This window comes from Suncus etruscus, chromosome 4 (assembly GCF_024139225.1).
Source record: "Suncus etruscus isolate mSunEtr1 chromosome 4, mSunEtr1.pri.cur, whole genome shotgun sequence".
NCBI classification, from domain to species: Eukaryota; Metazoa; Chordata; class Mammalia; order Eulipotyphla; family Soricidae; genus Suncus; species Suncus etruscus.
Genome location: NC_064851.1, coordinates 103,635,629 through 103,658,308, shown reverse-complemented (window position 1 = coordinate 103,658,308; position 22,680 = coordinate 103,635,629). Strand labels below are relative to the sequence as shown.

The 22,680-nt window shown below is 41.8% G+C and overlaps 1 protein-coding gene across 1 annotated transcript in view; it reads left to right on the top strand.

Moving 5' to 3' along the window:
• Positions 1 to 18,014, top strand: part of FZD3 (frizzled class receptor 3) — a 53,069-nt gene extending 35,055 nt beyond the window's left edge. Inside the window, exons 4-6 of the mRNA XM_049771104.1 lie at positions 9,310 to 9,458; positions 13,011 to 13,244; positions 17,482 to 18,014. Coding sequence (XP_049627061.1) covers positions 9,310 to 9,458; positions 13,011 to 13,244; positions 17,482 to 17,695 — 597 coding nt within the window. The 3' untranslated portion in view covers positions 17,696 to 18,014. The remainder of the gene's footprint in view (positions 1 to 9,309; positions 9,459 to 13,010; positions 13,245 to 17,481) is intronic.
• Positions 18,015 to 22,680: the final 4,666 nt, after the last annotated feature.

Here is a 22,680-nt window from a genome sequence, read left to right as displayed (position 1 = left end):
AAAAAGAATTAAGACGAGCTCCTGCAGAAGTTTGAGTTCCATAATCAGAGATCAGTTGTACAGAAACCAGTTGGCTGTTCCCATGGCACACACGATCACAGCGGGTCTATCAGGCTTCCCTAAATATGAACTGATGACCAGTACAACTTGAGTGCCAGTACAACTTGAGTGCTTGGAGGGATATTTCCCATTCTTACTAGCAGACCTTTATGTTAATATGAGGAGTTGCTATTCTGATTCAGATCTGTTACCTTTATTACTTTTATCTAACATCTTTTTCTGACAGTAGTATATGATAATTGAGTATAGAATTAAAGTGAATATATGGGGCCGGAGAGATAGCATGGAGGTAAGGCGTTTGCCTCTCATGCAGGAGGTCATCGGTTCGAATCCCGGCGTCCCATATATGGTCCTCCCGTGCCTGCCAGGAGCAATTTCTGAGCCTGGAGCCAGGAATAACCCCTGAGCACTGCCGGGTGTGACCCAAAAACCACAAAAAAAAAAAAAAAAAAAAAAAAAAAAAAAAGAATTAAAGTGAATATAAAATTAAGTGAGCCGTTGAAGTATGAGTTGGAAAGCAATGTATTGTTTTCAGAATTGATAGTTTCAGAAAGACTTAGTAAAGACAAGTTGATTTTTCTTTTGTTTTGTTTTTGGGCCACACTCTGAGGCTCTCAAGGGTTCTTCCTGACTCTGCACTCAGAAATTGCTCCTGGCTAGCTAGCGGACTTTATGGGATGCCAGGGATCTAACCCAGGTCTGTCGCAGGTCAGCAGCATGCAAGGCAAACACCCTACCGCAATGCAATTATTCTATCCCTGCATGTTGATTTTCAAACTACAAAAGATTATTATTGAAGTTACTATGGGTAAGAGAAACTGAATTCAGATTACAAAAATCTCCAATTTTGTACTTAGATCACTTTAAAAAACTGGAATTTTAACTACCTGCTGCCTAGTCATGTCAAAATGAAACCTTATGAAATCTTACTTCCGTTTGTCATTGACTTTATAGACTATAAAGGTCATTCACTTCACTGTTATTTTGTAACTTTGCTACAGAATGAGCTACTTGTCTTAAAGTAGATGTTACAAAAGTAGGAAAATACAGTCAAGGGTCTAAAATCAACTCAACATGAAGTCTGATTATCTGGACAAGCCTAAATCATTGTTGAACATTGTTCAAGCTTAAATCCACCTAAAAAGAAATCCCGTTTGAGTCGTAGATCTCATGAGGGAGGGAGGTCTCCAGAGAATCCCACCTAAAGAGACATGGTGTGGAGCTGGAAGAGAAAGAGCTGCCGAAATGTGGAGCAAGTGATAGAGACAGAGACATGGGTCCCAGGAAGTTGAGTGGATTGTGGGAGCCCCCTTTGAGCTGAGATTTCCAGAGCCTGGCTCAGGAACTGTGTTTACAGGTTAGTTGCACCTCCTGATGATCTGTGGAGACACTTGTCTCTGCAGGATTCCTGCTAGTTGGGGAGCCAAATAGCTCCAAGTAGCTGAGAAACAGGACCAGAACAGCATCCAGTGTTTGTCAGAACTGCAGGGATCAGAGTTATCAGGTACGGGCAACTAGAAGAGATGAGTTGTTGGGGCTAGACTGGTAGTACGGGGTTCACATGTGTGCCTTGTATGTGCCCAGCACTGGTTCAGCCACATGGTCCTCTAGGCACTACCAGATGACACCCTGGAGGTGCCTAACTACCACCGTGATGGCCTGGGCCAAGGATGTTTGGACTCTTGCATGGCTAGATTTGCTAAGATTCACCTAAAGGAACACCCAGGCCTTCTGAATACCACTTGGAGCCCCTAAAATAATAAAAGGGTAATATAATATAGAAATTATGCTATCACGGGGCCCGGAGAGAGAGCACAGCAGCGTTTGCCTTGCAAGCAGCTGATCCAGGACCAAAGGTGGTTGGTTCGAATCCTGGTGTCCCATATGGTCCCCCGTGCCTGCCAGGAGCTATTTCTGAGCAGATAGCCAGGAGTAACCCCTGAGCACCGCTGGGTGTGACCCAAGAACCAAAAACAAAACAAAAATAAATAAAGAAAAGAAAAAAGAAATTGTGCAATCACAGGGCCAGAGCAATAATACAGGGAGCAGAGAGTTTGCCTTGTACACAGCCAAGCTGGGTTTCATCCCCAGGACTCTCTAAGCCTTGCCAGGAGAAGCCTTGAGCACCGTGTGACCCAAAAACAAAAACAAGAAAGAAATAACACATTCACAAAGGTATGATGTATTAAACAATTTCTTGAAATACAGGCTTTTAAAAATTTATAGTTCTAGGACCATAGTTTTTGAAACAAATTTGATGAATTTTGGAAATGTAAAACAGCAATTTAGATTGCCATTGGAAGAGAAATTTAGTGAAGAAGCATTTATAGAGGGAATTAAGGAGCATTTATAGAGGGAATTCTTGCTCAGAATTCAGCAAGAGCCAGAATATGAAAATGACATTACAAGAAATAGAAGAAAGAATAAGAAACTTTAATAGCATAATCAGGGTCTCTAAAGGGAGTTCCAGGAGGAAGGTTGAGAAAGTGTAGGAGATACATTATCTCAGAGATAATAGCTGTGATTTCCCAGAAGAGAAAAATGCGAATCGACAGATCTGGAAGGTACTGCATGGAAGCAGGATGCAGTAAGAGACTGTTGAAAGCATGTCAAAGGAGTAGATCATCACCAACAAAAAGCAACGGAATAACAGCAGAGTTCTCAACCACAAAGAAAACCAGAGCCCAGAGCCTGGGCAGGGCCCAGTGGTAGTGTTAGTGCTTGCACATCTGAGACCTGGATTCCATCCTGATGATGGTGTAGTCATATCTTTGAGATATGAAATAACGTATCCTGCCAGCACCACGCCTGTGTGAAATCCCTGTGTGGGTGGAGGAGACCATAGTGGAGATCTGCAGAGAGAAATTTGCTGCTCTGCTGCCTTTCCTGCAGCCTTACCTGTCTTTTCCTTTCTGAGACAGCCTTCAGCAGTCTGGGGTGGATTGAGGAAACCTGGCCATTGGCCCTTCATGGGACACTTCACTGGTCATTACCAGCTCCAGAGAGTTCTGCCAGTTCGAAAGAGAGAGAACGTGTAGCATTTTATCTTGGTCTGCCCACTCGTACTACTGCTCCTTTTATCAGATAAACATCTTTTCTCCACATCTTTCATCTTTCTCTTGAAAAAATTAATCCCATCCTCAAGAAGGAATATAAACCAGCATAAGCTATCTCTCCAGTCTAGGAAAACAGTTTACCATCAACATGTATGGAAGGAATTTCTAAAGGCTCTACTTTCAGGATGAAAAACTTAAAGACAGTAAGATATGCAAGAAGGATGCTAAGGAAAGAAAACCATACACATATTTATGTACAGCTATAAAGCTAAACAATGATTTCTTTTTATTAGGTGGGGGTGTGGGAAGGTTGGCCACGTCCAGCTGTGCTCTGGGGACCATATGCAGTGCCAGGAATCCAATTGGGATTGGCCACATGCCAGGCAAGTGCTTTACCGCCTGTGATATCTGTCCAGTTCCTGAAAATGTTTCTATAAAATACACACAGCAGTGTATCCCTTAGGGATTTAAAGTATATAAGGTCGGGGTCGGAGAGATAGCATGGAGGTAAGGCATTTGCCTTTCATGCAGAAGGATGGTGGTTCAAATCCCAGCATCCCGTATGGTCTCCCGTGCCTGCCAAGGGGCGATTTTCTGAGTATAGAGCCAGGAGTAACCCCTGAGTGCTGCCAAGTGTGACCCCCCAAAACAAAACAAAACAAAAAAGTACATAAGGTCCAGGAAAAAATATTAGGATAAAGTGTATATATAGACTAGAATCAGATCAATATTGTAATTTAACTTTATTGCATGGGTGATGTTTTAACACAAGTTATCGTGTTAAATATGTAAAGCCTATGCTGGGAACTGATGTGAAGCTGAGCATGCAGCCTAGCCCATTGAACTCTTACCCTGGTTGTGCATCTTTCCAAAACAATAAAGTTGTTTTAAGTCATGGAATAATAGGTGCCCAGTATTTTTATACTTTGTCAATCAGGAGAATGTAGAACAATTCTGAGGCTTTTCAGAAGACTCAAGTCTCAAGCTAAAGTGAGAGCAACAGTAGATAGTACAGTTGTCTTGCATGCGACTGACCTGGGTTCAATTGCTGACACCCCAGGCTCTGTCAGGAGTGATTCCTAAATGCAGAGAAAAACAACAAAAAGAAAACATCTGTCTCCTAAATAGAGTTTATGGGCCTGAAAAAGTTGATCTGTTGTGATAGTACTGGGCAGTCCAAATTTGTTTTCTGTTTCATTAACCCCTATTTAATAACAAATGAATTCCTCACTTTACACTTAGCTAATAGAACTTTTTTGTTTGTTTGTTTTGTTTTTGGGTCACACCCAGCAGCACTTGGGTTCCTGAAATCTCTCCAGCTCAGAAGACCTTATGGGATGCCTGAGATAGAACTCAGGTCTGCCATGTACAAGGCCAATATCCTACCAGTTGTGCTATTATTCTGGTGATAACAGAACTTTTCAAAATTATATTTGTTAGATTTATTTTTGGGAAAACTCATTTGCTTATTTATTTATTCAGAGGTTTCCATACCTACCATTATTAACAGTCCACTTCCTGCTCTGTCCTTGGAAATCAATCCCGGTGACACTTGTGGGACCGTCTGATATTAGATTGAACACAGGCCTCCCTCATGTAAACCATGTTCTTCAGCCCTATCTCCCTGGCCCCCACCTAATTTTGGTGGGGGGCACATTCGGCGGTGCTCAGGGATTGCTCCTGGCAGGCTTGGGGAACCATATGGGATGTCAAGAATTGAACCCAGGTCCATCCTGGGTTAGCCGCTAGCAAGGCAAACGCCCTACCACTGTGCTATCTCTGGCCCCTGCCCACCTAATTTTTTCATGCAAGAAGAAAGATTATACTTTGAATTTAATGAGGGGACCTCAAGATATTCTGACTGGATATAAAAGGTATATATTTCAGGGGCCAGAGCAATGGTGCTAGCCGTAAGGCGTGCTTGAGCATACTAGCCTAGGACAGACTGCGTGTTGATCCCCTGGCCTCCCATATTGTTTCCCAAGCCAGGAGTGATTTCTAAGCACATAGCAAGGAGTAACCCCTGAGCATCACCAGGTGTGGCCCCCCCCAAAACAAAACAGAAAGTTATGTATTTCAGTCAAGATTAAGCAAGAATTCTCCAGTTTTTTGGTTTTTTTTTTGGTTTTTTGGGCCACACCCTGTGACGCTTAGGGGTTACTCCTGGCTATGTGCTCAGAAGTCGCTCCTGGCTTCTTGGGGGACCATATGGGATGCCGGGGGATCGAACCGCGGTCCGTCCTAGGCTAGCGCAGGCAAGGCAGGCACCTTACCTCCAGCGCCACCGCCCGGCCCCGAATTCTCCAGTTTTAATGACTTGTTTTCAATTCACCATTGCATCTATTATTATCAAGGAGATGTGTTTAATAGGTTTTTCCATTTTCTAGTTATTTCTAGTCTATAAAACTTCAGTTCAGTGATAGTCACTTTCCCCCTCAAGTATAATTTGGATGAAGATTCAAAGAGTTTTCCTTTGCTCAATCAAAAGTAACCCTGAAAGAGCAAAAACTTCTATTTCATAATACCATCAAAACAGGAACAATTGATCAGAATTGAGATAACATTGTTTTTTCTGTTGTTGTTTTAAAGTACTGATTGATTTTTGGCGTTAGGTCCTTCTTAGCTCATTTCTGAGTTTTCTATAGGGCTAATTGAATAATGGGCACAATATATCCAGCTTTTGAATTTATAGAGATATATGTTCAATACATACATATATATATGTATATATATTCCCCTAGTATAAAAGTTGGGGAGAAGGTTCTTTGGAATACCTCCCTGAACTTTTAAGTGCTGTACCAATCAATTTTCCATTCAAGCAAGTTCAAGGCTTTTCACTTGGGAACTTGGATATCCCATAATTTAGGGGATACATTTTTTCTTAATCTTTAAATTTATGTAAAGTAGTCACCCAGAGTTTTATAGCAGTAATTGGTAAACAGGAATCTAAATTGTTTAACTTTCCTTTTCCGTGCCATTAGCCTTGACTTTGAATTTAAAGAAAGAATTGTTGGGGCAAAAGCAATAACACAGCAGGTTTGCCTTGCACGAGGCCTACCCATTCCAAATCCTGACATCCCATATGATCCTCTGAGTCAGCCAGGAGCAATTTCTGAGCATTGAGCCAGGAGTAGTAACCCCGGAGCACCTCTGGGTATGGCCCTAAAACAAAAATCAGTTTCTGTGTTTGGGAAGAAAGATTATTTGCAAAATCTTTTAAATATGGTGGTCATTGGAGCTTGGGAATTGGCTTCAAGTGTACCACTTATTTTCTTCATAGGGTTAAAAAATAATAGCTGGGTCCAGGTTGAACTTAGAAGAGTGTAGCTGGATAGAACTCTAGTGGAAGGAGTGACTCAGAAACCAGGTCTTTGTTCACCCTACCTAGAGCCACTTCATCTCATTTCTTCACCACCTCTCTAAGAGGAATGACGTATGGAAGGAGCCCTAACTTCTCATTTGTTCTTTCTTAGAAAAAGACATTATGCTTCTGAATAAAGATTAAACCCTGCACACTCTCCCAGCCATCTAAAAAATTGGACTCTCAAAACACCGGGTCCTCTCCCCATAGGTTCTTCCTCAGATACTATATTAGGCCAGAGAGGATAGGATCAAGGCTCTTGCCTTGCATTCAGCTATCTGGTGACTCCACTTCTCTCTGATGTTGCACATAGTCCCCTGAGCACCACTAGGACCTCTCAGCACACTGCCAGGAATAATCCCTGAGCACTGCTGGGTGTCTGACCCAAGCACCACCCTCATTCCGAAAATAGGGTGGTCAGTAAAACCTCGATGGTATTAAGGAAAAAAAATAACATTGCAGTAAAATCAATTAGTAAAATGAAATAACATAACTCAAGACTGGTGGGATTTTTAATATACTCATGTCATTTATTCATAATTTTTTCTTTAATCAGGGTAATATCAAAACTGGATATATTTTCTTCAGTTCGCCTTTTTTATTCAGTTGACTTTACCTTCCGGTTTTTCCCCCAATTTAATTTTAATTGTATGTTGTCAAATTTATGTTAGATTACCTTTTTCTGTTAAGTTACTTAAACTTTGTAAGAAAGAAAACCTTAAGGCAGGGGTCTCAAACTCAATTTACCTGGGGGCCACAGGAGGCAAAGTTGGGGTGATCCTTGAGTGCAAAGTCAGTAGTAAGCAGTAGTAAGCCTTGAACATTGGGGGTGTAACCCAAACAACTAAAAACAAAACAAAGAAAGATTCCTCTAGGACAGGGCCACAAAATGTTGTACGGAGGGCCGTTTGTGGCCTGTGTTTGAGACCCCTGCCTTAAGGTCTGCCCAGAACCCACCATCTTTATAGATATTCCTACTGGGTTGATTGTTGTGATGTAGTTCGGTGGGAATGAGCTTATTTTCTGTGACTGAGTGGTGCAGTTTTCTCTGTTCCTCCTCGGTGCTGCCTCAGTCTCGTATCTTAATATCTTCCCCTGCATATTCTCGACCAAAGTCATTACCTGTCTTGGTCTTTCATTGTTGTTCTCATTACTGTAGATTTATGAGAGATCTTTACTTCTGATAGGATGAGTAGGTGTCTTTCAAAGCAAAACTAAATTAAGGTAGAGCAGCGTCGTGTGGGAAGAATGCCAAATCTGGAATGAAAAGATCTCCCTTGTGCAAAGGTGTCAGTCAACTTTCTACAGGAGCCTAATCAATACTTCTACACAATATAAATCAACATTTTAGGATGAACCATTTTGTTTGGGGACCACAAAAAAAGTGTTTTGGACTTACTTCTGGCTTTTTTTTACTCAGGGGTCACTCCTGGGAGGCTCAGAGAACACATGGGGTGCTGGGGATCAAACCTAGGTCAGCTGTACGCAAGGCAAGCACCTTACCTTCTGTGTTTTTGCTCCAGCCCCCTGAACCAGGTTGTTTTGTTTTGTTTTGGGGCCACACCTGGCGGGTGCTTTGGGATTACTCCTGGCTTTGTGCTCAGAAGTTGCTCCTGGCAGGCTCAGGGGACCATATGGGATACTGGAGATCAAATCCTGGTCCATCCCGGGTTGGCCACTTGCAAGGCAAAAGCCCTACCACTGTGCTATCACTATGGCCTGAGTTTGTTTGTTTTTTTCTTTAATGAATGCAAACAGTGCAAAATGTGTTCGTAATAGAAAAGTCTAGATTCTTCTGAGAGGAGAAAGCCAGACTGATACAAAGCCAAGGTTTCAGGAGGAAGAACTGCAGTTAGGCTCTCATAGTTGCCATAAGGGGACCTTGGGGGTTGTCTATCTTTCCTTGTCTTATTTTTTTCTTTCTTTGTGTGCCTTTCCACACCCCCCCCACTTATAAATATTTTTTTCTGTTTAAAAAGAATTTAAGCCCCCAGGATCTTTAGATTGTGGGTATAAATGAGAAAACAGTCTGGGAACTTCTTCATATTACAGTGGAACCAAGTCCTCTTGCACAATTCTCTTGATCACTCTCAAAGTGGTGATAATGGAGCTCATTTGTACAGAAGATGGCCGAGCTGTTCTGGAAAAGGAGAGTCATGAAAACAGTTAATGTTCATGTCTCCTTTCCCAGTCAGCTGGTCAACACACACCAAATTTGCTCCTAGTACCTCATAGTTCCCTCCAGAATTGCAGGGTGCAGCCCCAGGGGACCTGAACAGTACCTTCTCCTCAGACCATTGAACTCCAGGCAGATCCTTTGACAATCACTTGGGATTCCCCCCTCCCCCCCCCCAAAAAAAACCCAAATATTTATTTGACAGGAAACTAGAACTATGCATTTATAAATAATTCAGGCTAAAAAGGAAGCTAGAAAACACCAAAATGATTATTAAGTCGGTAGAAAGGGAAGGGTTTATTAGTGACTGAATAGAGACTAAACTGGGGAAAGATTATGATGGTGGTGACAGGAGTCTTGAAATTGGCCAAGGACAGTGTAGGAGTCATTTGAGCCACTATATCTATGGCTTATTTCCTGTGTTTATCTTTGGCGTTAGGGAAGATTATTGTGAGCTAAAAATATATTGGACTCATTATAAATCTCTTGTCACCTTTTTAGAAGGTGTATCTTCTCTTTGTAACTAATACTAACTACAGAACAATATATCAAATTTACAAATGCATTTTAATAGTATTTAAAATATTTTAAAATTGCTTTTAAAATTCGAAAGTTTCTTTTGTATAATTAATGTGCTTTTATTTTCCTTCCTGTAGGTTACTCAAATGAGTCGACCAGACCTGATTCTTTTTCTGATGAAATACCTGATGGCTCTCATTGTTGGAATTCCCTCTATATTTTGGGTTGGAAGCAAAAAGACATGCTTTGAATGGGCCAGTTTTTTTCATGGCCGTAGGAAAAAAGAGTGAGTTGCAATCAGTTATCAGAATGTCTGTGAATCTCACATGCGTGCCAGCTTCTTGTGTTGCCTGTTACAACAGTTTAAATTTAGAGAAATATTTTATGAAAGTGTAACCTCAAGTGCCACAAGTTATGATTGGTACAGCATTTTCTTAATTAAACTTAAAAATTATTCTGAGAAGAGAGTCGGGTAGTACTCGGCTTAGGATCCTTTCCTCACCGGATAGGAATATTTGAGGAGAGGGCTATTTCTTTGAAACCCAAATTGCAGTTTTCTTCATTCAAGACTAATGTTTCACTGTATTTGCGCCTCTGGCTATTTCTGTGTTGGTATATCTTATCATCTCTGTGAGTGGTGAGAAAGGCTAAGAGGTTAAGTGCCTTGGCCAGAATCCCAGAGGGATTAGATTCGATTCCCCTTTCCACCACTAGCTGTTCTAACGATCCATCCGGCAAGGCTTGAAGGATGCCGCCTCTTTCCATGTGGTGCACATCAAACCCTGAATAGAAAAATAGCCTTAGAGGATCAAATAGTTGAGCTCATGCTGTGGTCTTGGGTTGAGTCTGCTCCTAGGCACTGCCATAGATGCTAGAGCCCCTCATGCCTATCCTGATCCGGGCAGCACTGCATGCGTGCTCCCTGCTGATCAGGAAACATCGCAAATCCTTATGCTATGACAAAGGTTGGCCAAAGCATCTTTGGAGGACATGCTTAAGGTCTTCTTTTTTTGTTTTTGTTTTTGGGCCACACCCGTTGACACTCAGGGGTTGCTCCTGGCTTCAGGGGACCATATGGGATGCCAGAGGATTGCACCAAGGTCCATCATAGGCTAGCACTTGCAAGGCAGATGCCTTACCTCTAGCACCATCGCTCCGGCCCCAAGGTCTTTTTCTTAATTAAGTTCTTCATTCCTAAGAATTTGCAATTCTCACAGGAAAGCAAATTATTTCTTTTTGGGCCATCCTTGACTATGTTCAGAGGTTACTTCAGGCTCTGCTCAGGGATCACTCCTGAGATTTCTTGGGGCGACCATATATGATGTCAGGGTCACTTGTGTGCAATGTGAATGCCTTCCTATTATATTTTCTCTCTGGCTTGGCAATAATTTAGAATTTTATATTGGGTAAAGTTATTTGATGTATGCTATTTCTGAATTGAGAGTACATAGTTTTAGAATCTTACTTTACCTAGATTCTGTGGTAAGTGAACTTTGGGATAATAGTCTGTTAAACTCATCAGAATAAATATCTATATCTCTATATAGATAAAATGCTGTATCTTAAATAGATTGAAGATCTTTTCTTATACAGTACAAAGTATAACAAAACTATTTTTCTACGATACCAGTAATTAGTTGTTTCTCTTGAACAAATCATATTGAGATAAAATAATAATTTTATTTTTGTTTATTATATTTTAATAATTATAATTTTAAGATAGACATGTTTTATATCTCATATGACTAATAATTCAAATCATGCATTTTGCCTTTTTTAATTTTAATTATTTGGGGCCACACCTGGTAGAGTTCAGGACTTACTCCTGCCTCAATGCCCAGAGATTACTCCTGGTTGGATTTGGGGATCATATGGGGCTCAGGGATCAAAACGGGATCAGCTATGTGCAAGGCAAGCACCTATCCACTGTACTATCACTCTGGCACCTGCTCCCCTCTCCCCACAGTCTCCCTTTCAATACAGCATTAGGGAGGGGAGCAGGTAGAGTCTACTCAATGGTAAAGTGTTTGTCTTGCTTGCAGGAGACTTGGTTTGATTATCAGCACTGCTGAAACAATCACAATAAATCAATGACTTCAGCTTCATAGGCAGGAAGGAAAGAAGGAGCACATTCATTTGGATAACAAAGAAAATGTCTTTCCTAGGCCCTTGATTCATCCTTCAAGAAAGCCTTGATTGAGCTAAATAGAGATGCCAGGACTCAGGGCACATGCTCTGTGTTAGTGAGCAGAGCTAGAACTCGGGTGTCAAAGGCACGTCTATGCTTTGCATGCCAGGCTTGATTGATTCTGGCACTTTGGGATCCAACTTCCAGCACCCCCAGGAGTGGGTCTGGCCCCTGACCACTGGCAGATGCAAGCACTGTAATTGTTATTATTATAAATAGTTTTAGGAAATAGAACTCAAGACTGATTTGCAATATGACTTTCTGAGTGGAGCCATTGGTGAGAGAAAATCAGTTGTTTTTTTTTTTCCGTTTTGTTTTGTTTTTTGATTTTGGGGCCTACACCTGGTGGCATTCAGGAGTTACTCCTAACAGGTTTGGGGGATCCTATTGGATGCCAGAAATCAAAGATGGGTTGGCCGTGTGCAAAGCAAACACTCTCCCCATGATGCTTCCTATCGCTCCAGCCCCGATGTGGTGTTTTTGGGTTTTTTGTTTTTGTTTTTTTTTTTGGTTTTTGGGTCACAACCAGCAATGCTCAGGGGTTACTCCTGGCTCCATGCTCAGAAATCACTCTTGGCAGGCTCGGGGGACCATATGGGGTGCCGGGATCCAAACCACCGACTTTATGCATGAAAGGCAAACGCCTTATCTCCATGCTATCTCTCCGGCCCCATATGATTGACTTCTAAGACATTTAAACTTACATTTGATCCACAGCTCTTGATTTTGTTGTGTGATCTTTAGAAAGCTTTTATCTCTTAGAACTTTTATTTCTCTGCCTGTAAGATATATAATAGTGGTAGTTTTCCAATATCCTCTCAGGACATTAAGCATCATAATAAAATTATTATTAAGAGGACCAGAGGATAATCCATAGACCGAGCCATGTCCATGTTCCATCTACCTTCCTTGGTTCCCACACAGCAGTCATTGACAGCCCTGTCTGTCATTGGAACATTCAGACTGTCTGGACTTTTTCAATGTACAACCCAGTCTTTTGGAATTTTATCCAGTTTAAAAAAAATGATTTATTTGAGGGGATGTGGGACCATACCCAGCAGTGCTCAGTCAGGGCTTTGTGCTCAGATGTCATTCCTGGAGTTGCTTGGGGACCATATGCAGTGCCAGGTTCAAACCTGGGCTGACTTTGTCTAACACTTTATCCTATCTCTTCGGCCATGGTGTTTTATTTTTTAATAAAATTACTAATCTGGGGCCCGGAGAGATAGCACAGCGGCATTTGCCTTGCAAGCAGCCAATCCAGGACCAAAGATGGTTGGTTCGAATCCCGGTGTCCCATATGGTCCCCTGTGCCTGCCAGGAGCTATTTCTGAGCAGACAGCCAGGAGTAACCCCTAAGCACCGCCGGATGTGGCCCAAAAACCAAAAAAAAAAAATTAACTAATCTGACTGCAGTTGGGTGTGGTCCCAAAACAACAAAAAACAAAGCAAAACAAAAGAACTGAGACCTTCATTCTCTCTCTGGCTAGTCTTTCTCCTGTGTCCCCTCAGGCTGGCAGGAGGCTTGTCGTCAGGCACAACGTTCCCACAGGCTGAGGGTCCTCCTGAGGAGTGTTGTGTGTGTTTTGCATGTGTGTGGGGCCAGTTGGGGTCTGAGCCTGGGCCTTATTCTCAGCTTCTATTGTCCAGGGTCGTGAATGAGAGCCGGCAGGTACTTCAGGAACCTGACTTTGCTCAGTCCCTTCTGAGGGACCCAAACACTCCCATCATCAGAAAATCCCGAGGAACGTCCACCCAAGGAACCTCCACGCATGCCTCCTCCACGCAGCTGGCCATGGTGGACGACCAGCGGAGCAAGGCAGGGAGCGTCCACAGCAAAGTGAGCAGCTACCATGGCAGTCTGCATCGCTCCCGGGATGGCAGGTGAGTTCCCAGAGTGGCTCAGTCTCTGCCACAGGCAGAACAACCCAGAACCTGGAGTTAAGTGTTAGTGAGCTTTGAGCAGAGACATTCAGAGGAGAGGAAGGCAGAACAGAGGGGCTCTTGGGGTGTGGCGTGGCATGGTGTGCCTTATGGGTCCCAGCGTATAAAGGTGAGGTTAGTGTCCCTCTGAGCACACAATAGTGTCCTTAAGCTCTCTCTCTCTCTCTCTTATACACACACACACACACACACACACACACAATGTATTTAGAAAAGATTTTTACGGGTCAGAGAGATAGCATGGCAGTAATGCGTTTGCCTTGCGTCCAGAAGGATGGTGGTTCGAATCCTGGCATCCCATATGGTCCCCCATGCCTGCCAGGGGCGATTTCTGAGCGTAGAGGCATGAGTAGCCCCTGAGTGCTGCTGGGTGTGACTCAAAAAAAGAAAAGAAAAGAAAAGATATTTACAAGAGGGTCCTGAAATCAATCTCTCTCTCTCTCTCTCTGCATCTCTCTCTTCCAATTTCTCTATTTATAAAATAGAGGTGATAATATCTGCCATTTTAGAATAGTATCTAAGGTGCATTTAAGAATATAGACCTTGGGGCCGGCAAGGTGTTGCTAAAGGTAAGGTGTCTGCCTTGCAAGCGCTAGCCAAGGAAAGATCGAGACCGAGGTTCGATCCCCCAGCGTCCCATATGGTCCCCCCAAGCCAGAGGCAACTTCTGAGCGCTTAGCCAGGAGTAACCCCTGAGCATCAAACGGGTGTGGCCTGAAAACCCAAAAAACAACAACAACAACAACAACAAAAAATATATATATATATATATTATAGACCTTGGGGCCAAAGTAATAGCACAGTGATAGGGTGTTTACCTTATATGTGGACGACCTGGGACGGACCCAGGTTCAGTCCCTATAGGGTCCCCCAAGCCTGCCAGGAGCGATTTCTGAGCACAGAACCAGGAGTAACCCCTGAGCACCTCTGGGTGTGGCCCAAAAACAAAAATTAAAATAAAAAGATTATATAGATCTTATTGCTCAAAACACCACCTGTCTCAGCAAGTGCCTGATGTCAATTTCTGTGCTTAATTCTAAGTAAGAAATTACAGTAGACAGGTAAGAGAGTCTGTTGGTTCACAACTGGCAGTGCTTCGGGCTTGCTCTTGGCAGTGAGGGGTCAGACCCAGGCCAGGGCTCCAGCCCTTTGAGCCTAACAATCTTTTTTATTTGTTTTTATTTTGGGCCACCACCAACTTGGCTCGGGGTTTTCCCCTGGCTCTACACTCAGGATCATTTCTGGCAGGGTTTAGGGGGCCTTATGGGGTATAAGGGTTCAAATGGGGCACAGGTACTCCTGGGGCCCATGTGGACTTGCCTACTTTCATGCTAGGCTCTCTCTCTGTCTTTGGGGAAGGCAATGTTCTTTCTTTGTGTTATTCTCTTTCTTATCCACTCCCTGCCCTTCCTTAGTACCTATTAGTAAAACCTGTTTTACCTAAAAACAAACAAACAAACAAACAAACAGAAGAGTGCTTCAAAAGAGTTGTTGTGTACTTCATATTAAATTGTACTAGAAGGCAAAAATGAAACAATAAATAAATAAATGAAGCAAACAAACAAAAAGCAAACTGGCTTGGTTTGACTGCGTGTAAGACAAGCCATCAACCACCTGCACTACCTGTCTGCCCCATGACAGACTTTTTCTATAGAATCTTGTAATAAATATTTTACAGATAGTAAAATCTCAAAATAGTATTTTAAGATTTGTATGTCACAAGGTCTCTTGTTCAACTATTCTGCTGTAGCATGAGAACAGCTTTAAGGATGTGTAGACAAAGTAGGAATGGCTATGTTCCCCCCAAACCATTATTTGCAGAATGAAAGGATGGACAACAAAGGGCAGCAGGCTCTGGTACCACAGGATCAGGGAGGAGAAGGGCTGATTCTGGTGAGGCACAAGCTTCAAGAAATGTCTGGGAGAAATTGGGATGTGTGTTCCTATAAAACTTAAGTGGGAGACACTACAACTCAGATTTCTTCAGGAGCTTGAAGTAGGAATGCGTGATGAGAGCTGTGCACAGGACAGAGAAGTTGGAGAAGGAGATGATTAGAGTTGGGGACAGGTGTGCCTGAAGGAAGAGACACACCAAGGAGAAACTTTTTTCCAGATATCTAAATGGGCAACACAAAAATTTGAAATTTCTAGTGCCTCAGCTGAAGAGTAGTCAGCCGGCCTTTGAAAAATCTGTTTCTTGGGTTCGGAGTGATGGCGCAGCGATAGGGCATTTGCCTTGCATGTGGCTGACCCAGGATGGACTGCTGTTCGATTCCCCAGTGTCCCATATGGTCCCCCAAGCCAGGAGCGATTTCTGAGTGCACAGCCAGGAGTAACCCCCAAGTGTCACTGGGTGTGGCCCAAAATCCCCCCCCCAAAAAAGTTTCTCAGTAGTAGGGCGGCTGGCTCTGCATGCAGCCGACCCAGGTTCAATCCTCAACATCTCATATGATCCCCTGAGCCATCCAGGAGCAACTTCTGAGTGCAGAGCCAGGAGTAACCCCTGAGCACTGCAGGGTGTGGCCTCCAAAAACAAAAAACAAAGACAAAAATTCTGTTTCTGTGGTATTTTGTTTCTTTCAATCTCATCCCAGCCTCTCAGTCCTCTCAGCCCTCGTGGTGGAGACAGTTCTGAGCCTAACTTTAATTTGGACATTCTGGTTTTTTATTCCCAGTCCAATAAAAAAACATTTAGCAAGAGTCCTATAAAGTGAGATTACCTCAAAAGAGTTTGACTCAGTCCTCAAAATGTTGAATTTTACAGCTGACTCACATTGAGTCATGGACTTCTGATGACAAAAGAACAAGTGCACACTTCCTGATAACTCGCTCTGGAGCTGCTTAATTCTTTCAAGGACTTTAAATCAAATGGCCTGTTGCCGCCTTCTTTTCAGAACTGTCATTTGACGCTTAATCTATTCAAGCTATAAATCACATCTAGTTAGGTTCTCAGTGAATTTTCATGTTTTGCCTCTCCTTGGGCTGGGTGAGTCAGAGCTGAGCCCAGGACAAGGACAGAAAGGGAAGCAGAGATTCTGCCATAGCACTGGAGGCTGCTATAATCCTCAAAATGATGCCATCTCCCCAGGCCTGGCTCAGGGAAGAGAAAGAATTTGCTTGAGTGGAAATCTGGGTTCCATATATATATATATATATATATATATATTGGTTTTGGGGTCACACCCAGCAGTGCTCAGGGGTTATTCCTGGCTCTATGCTCAGAAATCGCCCCTGGCAGGCACAGGGGACCATATGGGATGCCGGGATTCAAACCATCGACCTTCTGCATGAAAGGCAAACGTCTTACCTCCATGCTATCTGGCCCCTGGGTTCTATATTTTTGCGTGCTATTGTGAATATAGATGTAGCTTTTGTGAACGCTGGCCCTCACAGCCTCGGGTTCTTGTGAGAAGCAACAGAGCCTGTTTCTGGAAGCTGAATCTGCTGCTGGCTAGCTGAGGACATGGAAGACAAAGTCAGCCATCTGCATGTGGTGCTGCTCATCATTGCTTACAAGCCAGTTGCTTCTTCGTGTTTGGGGATTGCACTAATTTCTCTGCTAACTCCATGTGCTCTCTCTTCCAATCCTAGTCTTTTAACTTTGGCATCATTGGACCACTGTCCTGTTTATTGTTCAACCCCTCCGGACAGTGTCATTTCTTTCTGCTCATCTCCCTGAACCCACCCTTTGGCCCCAACTGAACTTGAATGAGAAAAGTATCCGTGCTTCACCCAGGCCCCTGTAGTCAGCTTTACTTTGCCCTTTTATAGGCAACAGAACCTCATTTCTGGACTAATCACAGGGGCTTCTCCCTCTTTTTGTTAGCCAGGGGAACAATCAAATCTCCAGTGTTAATGAAATTGCTGTGAATCGGAAACTTGTATTACTTTTTTTCTGTTTGTGTTGTCGAAACCACACCAGATAGGGCTTATTCCTGATTCTGCACTAGAGGATCGCTCCTGGCAGGTTTGAGAGACCATACGAGCATCTGGGGACTGAATCCCAGGCAGCCATGTGCAAGGCAAGCAGCTTTCCTGCTGTGCTCTCTCCTCAGCCCCTCACTTTTGTTGTGTTGGTCCCAAAATTGGTTCACTTACAAAGCTATTTGCATGCAAAGCCCCATGCTCCTTCCTGTCTACTGCCTGTCACCTGCTGACCCCTACTCTCCTTCGTTAGGTACACTCCATGCAGTTACCGGGGCGTGGAGGAGAGACTACCTCACGGCAGCATGTCACGCCTCACGGACCACTCACGCCACAGCAGCTCTCACCGGCTCAACGAGCAGTCGCGCCACGGCAGTGTGCGGGACCTCACAAGCAACCCGCTTACTCACATCACCCATGGTACCAGTATGAACCGGGTCATCGAGGAAGATGGCACCAGCGCATAGATTGTCCTCCTCCTTGGGAGAACTTGTGCTTTTGAAGAAGCAGGTTTTGTTTGTTTGCCTTTGCATGACTGATGGCTGTAACTTTGCTGTTATCATGCTTTCAGTCTCGTGCAGATTGTCCAGCGGGAAAGGAAATCTTGTCTTTTTATATCGCATCCCACTGGGGGGCATTCAGGCGTCCACCATGTCACAAATTAATGTCATCATCGCGCCAACAATTAACTCTTCCTTCTAGGTTATAAAGAGATTTACTTATTTGTCTGGTAAGCATTTTTATAAATCTACTTATTTTGTATTTAAAAAAATCCTTAAATGTGTGGTGACTGCTTTGTAGTAAACTTTCCTATCCTGAACTAGTTGTGAAAGAACGTTTGTTCTGGTAGTTCTGTGAAGAAAACAAAATTTCAGCATTACATTTTCTATGCAAGGTTGACTTCTCAGATGAATAGCAGGACTTTGTAGTTTTCTTTCCGATACGTGAAGAAGAACCGTGTTTTTAAACTGTAGAAGAATTTGATACATCAGCGAAGGTATTTTAGCTAACAGAAGATGAGTGCAACTGAAGAATCTAACCCGTGTATTGAAGGCTTTTTCGAAATTCTGTCCAAGTAATCTTTATCCAGAAAGATATAGGATGAGGATTAGCAACGGAATAAAGGCAGAGACGGGCATTTCCCCCTCAAGTCGTCCTGATCTATTATTTTGTAAATATTACTTTTTCTGGCTGTGCTCTTAGAACTTATCCATATGCATGATGGAAAAATTTAATTTGTAAAGCCATCTTTTTCCCATGTGGCAATATTGATTCATGTTCAGATCTGTTCTTGGAAGGCATGTAATAAGATAAACATCACTCATTACAAGGCTTTTGGTCGTAAGCACAGTTTTAGAGAAAATGGCAGAATGTTTTCTCTGTGTTCATGGTTGTATCTTCCCACCGTCAAATGTGATCTCACACAGCCACCTGAGCTTTTCGTCAGTGAGTTGACTGTCTGCTCATTCATCACCCAGCAGCCTCTCAGCTACAGTTTTTGTCCTGTACTTTACTTTCATATTCTGGATCATTCATTCCTTTATATAGCTGAAATATCTATGTAATCTGAGTCCAAAGTTGTGATTAATCCGGGGTATTTGAAAATCATCGTACCTAAACAAAGCATGAGTAGTCTTGCTGTGAAGTATCTTTTAATCTTAAAAAAAAAAAATCAACTCAAAAACGTTTGACATTTTTGTCCTATAGTGTTGAAATAATTTATGATAAACTGTGAATTTTATCAGGCATGAAATTTATCAGAAGGGAAAGAAAGGTTTGGGAAGATGCTGGATGTTGGATATAGGAAACCTACTTAAACAGGTGTTCCTCCAACCCTTACTGCAAATAAGAATCATGTGGGGAACTGCATTTCCAGCGCCTTCCTGTTATTGAGATGATGATAATGGAGAGTTGTTTTGTTTCTTTCCGTTTTTCTAGATGATTCTAATAGCAGCCAGGCTTGAAACTCACTGGTTAAACTTTAAATTGACTTGCCCCTGACGACCATCTGATGATGGCGTCATAGTGTACCAAGTGGAAAAGCTAGTTGGATTTAATGTTATGCTTTTAGATCATTACCTGATAGATGGTAGTTCTCCACTTCATTTTTCTTTATAAAATGTGAGATCCTGGGCCCCTCTTCGAGAGATTCTTCTAAGGTGCATCGAAGATGTTATGGCTTTAAAAAGCTGTACTTCTAAAAAAATACCACAGTGATTCTTGGGCCAGTAATCCAAGAATCAGAACATTTAGAAAACTATTCTGGACTCTAAAAGAGATCTGGGTTTGCCATGCTAGTTTTTGACCTTTACTAAGTCAGCCTCTCTGAACCTCAGACCTCTTGTTTGTGAGTGAAGACAGAAGATAAATACCTACCTCAATGTTGTCAACTAGGGATCAGATGGAAAATCCTATGAAAGCTCTTTGCAAACTTGAAACTTAAGAGATATTTGAGGGTTACTATAGGACTTTCTTTGATGTGCTTATATTGGGTATGATGTTCTCTCATTTTCTATGACTAAATAGAAATATGACTCAGGTGTTGAAAAGGAACTTTCATCGGGCACAAAAATCAGGTTTCTGATAATGAGTTATTTGTGTATCACATTGTATCTTTCAAAGTATATAGATATCTTAATATTTGTTATCACCAATTTTTCCTAAGATATATTTTGGCTCCAAATCTTTTTTCTGTCTTCATTATGTTTCTCCTTACAAATGGAGTCAGTTCTCAAGAAGGCAGACTGAATTGACAATTAGCGAACCTTTCTGAGGCCAAATTTATAAGAAATTAATTATAAATAAATCAGTTACTCATGCGACTTTTGTCTGAGAATCTCTCCTGAGAACAGCATGAGAGGACCCAAACGAACATTCAGAAATAAAAATCAGAAGTTAAAATAGAAGATACCAGTTTGAGCTCAAAGATGTTGTCATTCATTACCATCTGCATTCAATTAGCTATTTCCAAATTGTTAATCAATTTCCTTATACAGTGGGCCAAATAAAGACAGTTTAGTAAACATCCATGTGAAATTCTATTTCCTAACTTTTATATACCCATTTGTAATTTGTCTATTAAACTATTGTCATATTGGCTTACATGCAAATTCTATATTGACTTCTCCATTTCTTCTCATATCTTAATTTTGCTCCACAAAATTTGTTATTTAATACTTTAAAATTTACTTAGTTCATGGCAGTATTTTATTTGTGCTGTATTAGATATCAAATAATGCTTCAAATTAAGAATTAAAAAAAAAAGAAACAATTAAACTGTAGCAAAACAACTAGCTGAAGTCAAGTTGAGCAAGTCTGGACAGCTTTTTTTCCATATGCCTGACTTCAGTATGTGTTGCAGTCAGCATATGAGAGTGTTTAGTGTTTCCTTTGTTCAGTTAACAACTGAGAAAATAATAATTCTCTCTAAAATATTAATATATAATCAAAAGGTTTTGGAAAGTACTTTGATTTCAGAAATTTTTAAATTAGTAACTTAAACAGACTGAAGGCAATATTAAGTTCAAAATGATAATTATTTTTCAAAGAACAATTGATCAATAACAACCAACATGTGGTTTAACCTAGTTAAGTTTTTCTTTTTTTTCTTTTTTTTTTTTTTTTTTTTTTGGTCTTTTGGGCCATACCTGGTGGGTTATTTCCTGGCTCTGCACTCTGGAATCACTCTTGATGGGCTTGGGGCACCATATGAGAGGCCAGGGATCGAACCTGGGTTGGCTGCATGCAAGGCAAATGCCCTACCCATTGTACTATCTATCGCTCTGGCCCCAGATAGTTAAGTTTTTCAGTGACTATTTAAATAATCTAATAACATGTGTCATTCAACTCCCAATATTCTAGTAGTAAGTAAGTATGTTATTTCAGAGAAATTTGAAGACTTTAAATTTAAACTAAATGAACTCTCTACCATATTAATAAGTGGCATATAAGGAATACATAAATGACACCAAATGAATCATAGTTTTTGTAAAGTGACATCCATTTTGGTATTTTGATAAAAGATTAATATATTCAAACTCATACCAACACCTTATATCAATTATCAACAGGTATTTATTGAAGTAGAACTTGGTTGGTTTTATGTGAAGTTATAGTTCAGTGTACCGGTGGGTTGAGGGAGCATTCAAGCAAATCTTATTAGCTCTGATTTTCTTTTTTTCCCCATCTCAGAGCAGAATTATAAAAATTCTAGGAATTTAGTCAAGTTAGATAAAGTTGCTATACTTGAACCTACCTCATTAGTATCTTTATGATTCTAGCAGGAAATAACTGAAATTTTAACTGTCTTAATTGAGGCTATATCCCTACTAAATACAATGAACTGCTTAATTTTTTTTTTCATAAAATGGTAGATCACTGAATGGAGTTTAGAAACATTAATTACTAAAATTTCACTGTAGTGATATTTCAACTTCTTTTGACATGCCAAAGGTTACATTGAAATCATACTAAGCATGTTATACCAGTGCTGCAGTAGGTAATAATTAAGCCACGTTCAAGTATGCACCACTGGTGGTACACGCCAGCATCAGTGTGTTAAATAACTTAAATAACTTATGCAGGCTAGGTCAGAGGTTACTTAATTTGCCAAAAGCCTCCTTCTCAGAAAAAAAATCACTTGGGGCCAGAGTGATAGCACAACATGGAGGGTGCTGGCTTTGCACATGGCCAGCCCAGGTTCCACCCCACAGCATTCCATATGGTCTCCCAGCACCACCAGGAGTGATTCCTAAATGCAGAGTTAGAAGTAACCCCTGAGCATTGCCAATGTGGCCCTGAAAGTGCTCCCCAATTGACCTAAAGCTACTCTGAGCATCATTCCAGCAAGACCCCAGGGAGAAAGTAGTAACTCCCACTTTGGGAAACAGTGGCCTAGTACAATGAAAATTCTCTCAACTTAAAGTTTGAAGACCGCCGGGTAGGTGGCGCTGGAGGTAAGGTGTCTGCCTTGCAAGCGCTAGCCAAGGAAGGACCATGGTTCGATCCCCCGGCGTCCCATATGGTCTCCCCAAGCCAGGGGCGATTTCTGAGCACATAGCCAGGAGTAACCCCTGAGCGTCAAACGGGTGTGGCCCAAAAACCAAAAAAAAAAAAAAAAAAAAAAAAAGTTTGAAGACCAGACCAGCCCTTTCACTTAATCCCTCAGTCTCTCTCAGTTTCTGGCATGTAAATGAGGGGAGATTATTTTGGATCCCTCCTATGCACTGGAGTTGGAGAAGAGCCAATGAAAGCACATGTAATGTAATATGTGCATTGTGAACTACCTGTTCTTCTCTGCTTATTTGTTTTGTTAGGATGTGGGGTTTTTAGAAAACATGGGTATGGTCTTCTGTGGTCTGGACCGGATTATCAGTGACCCTCCTTAAAATGAGTTTCTTGAGAGTTTAGATATTATCGGGTTTTTGTTTGTTTTGGGGCCACTCAGGGGTCA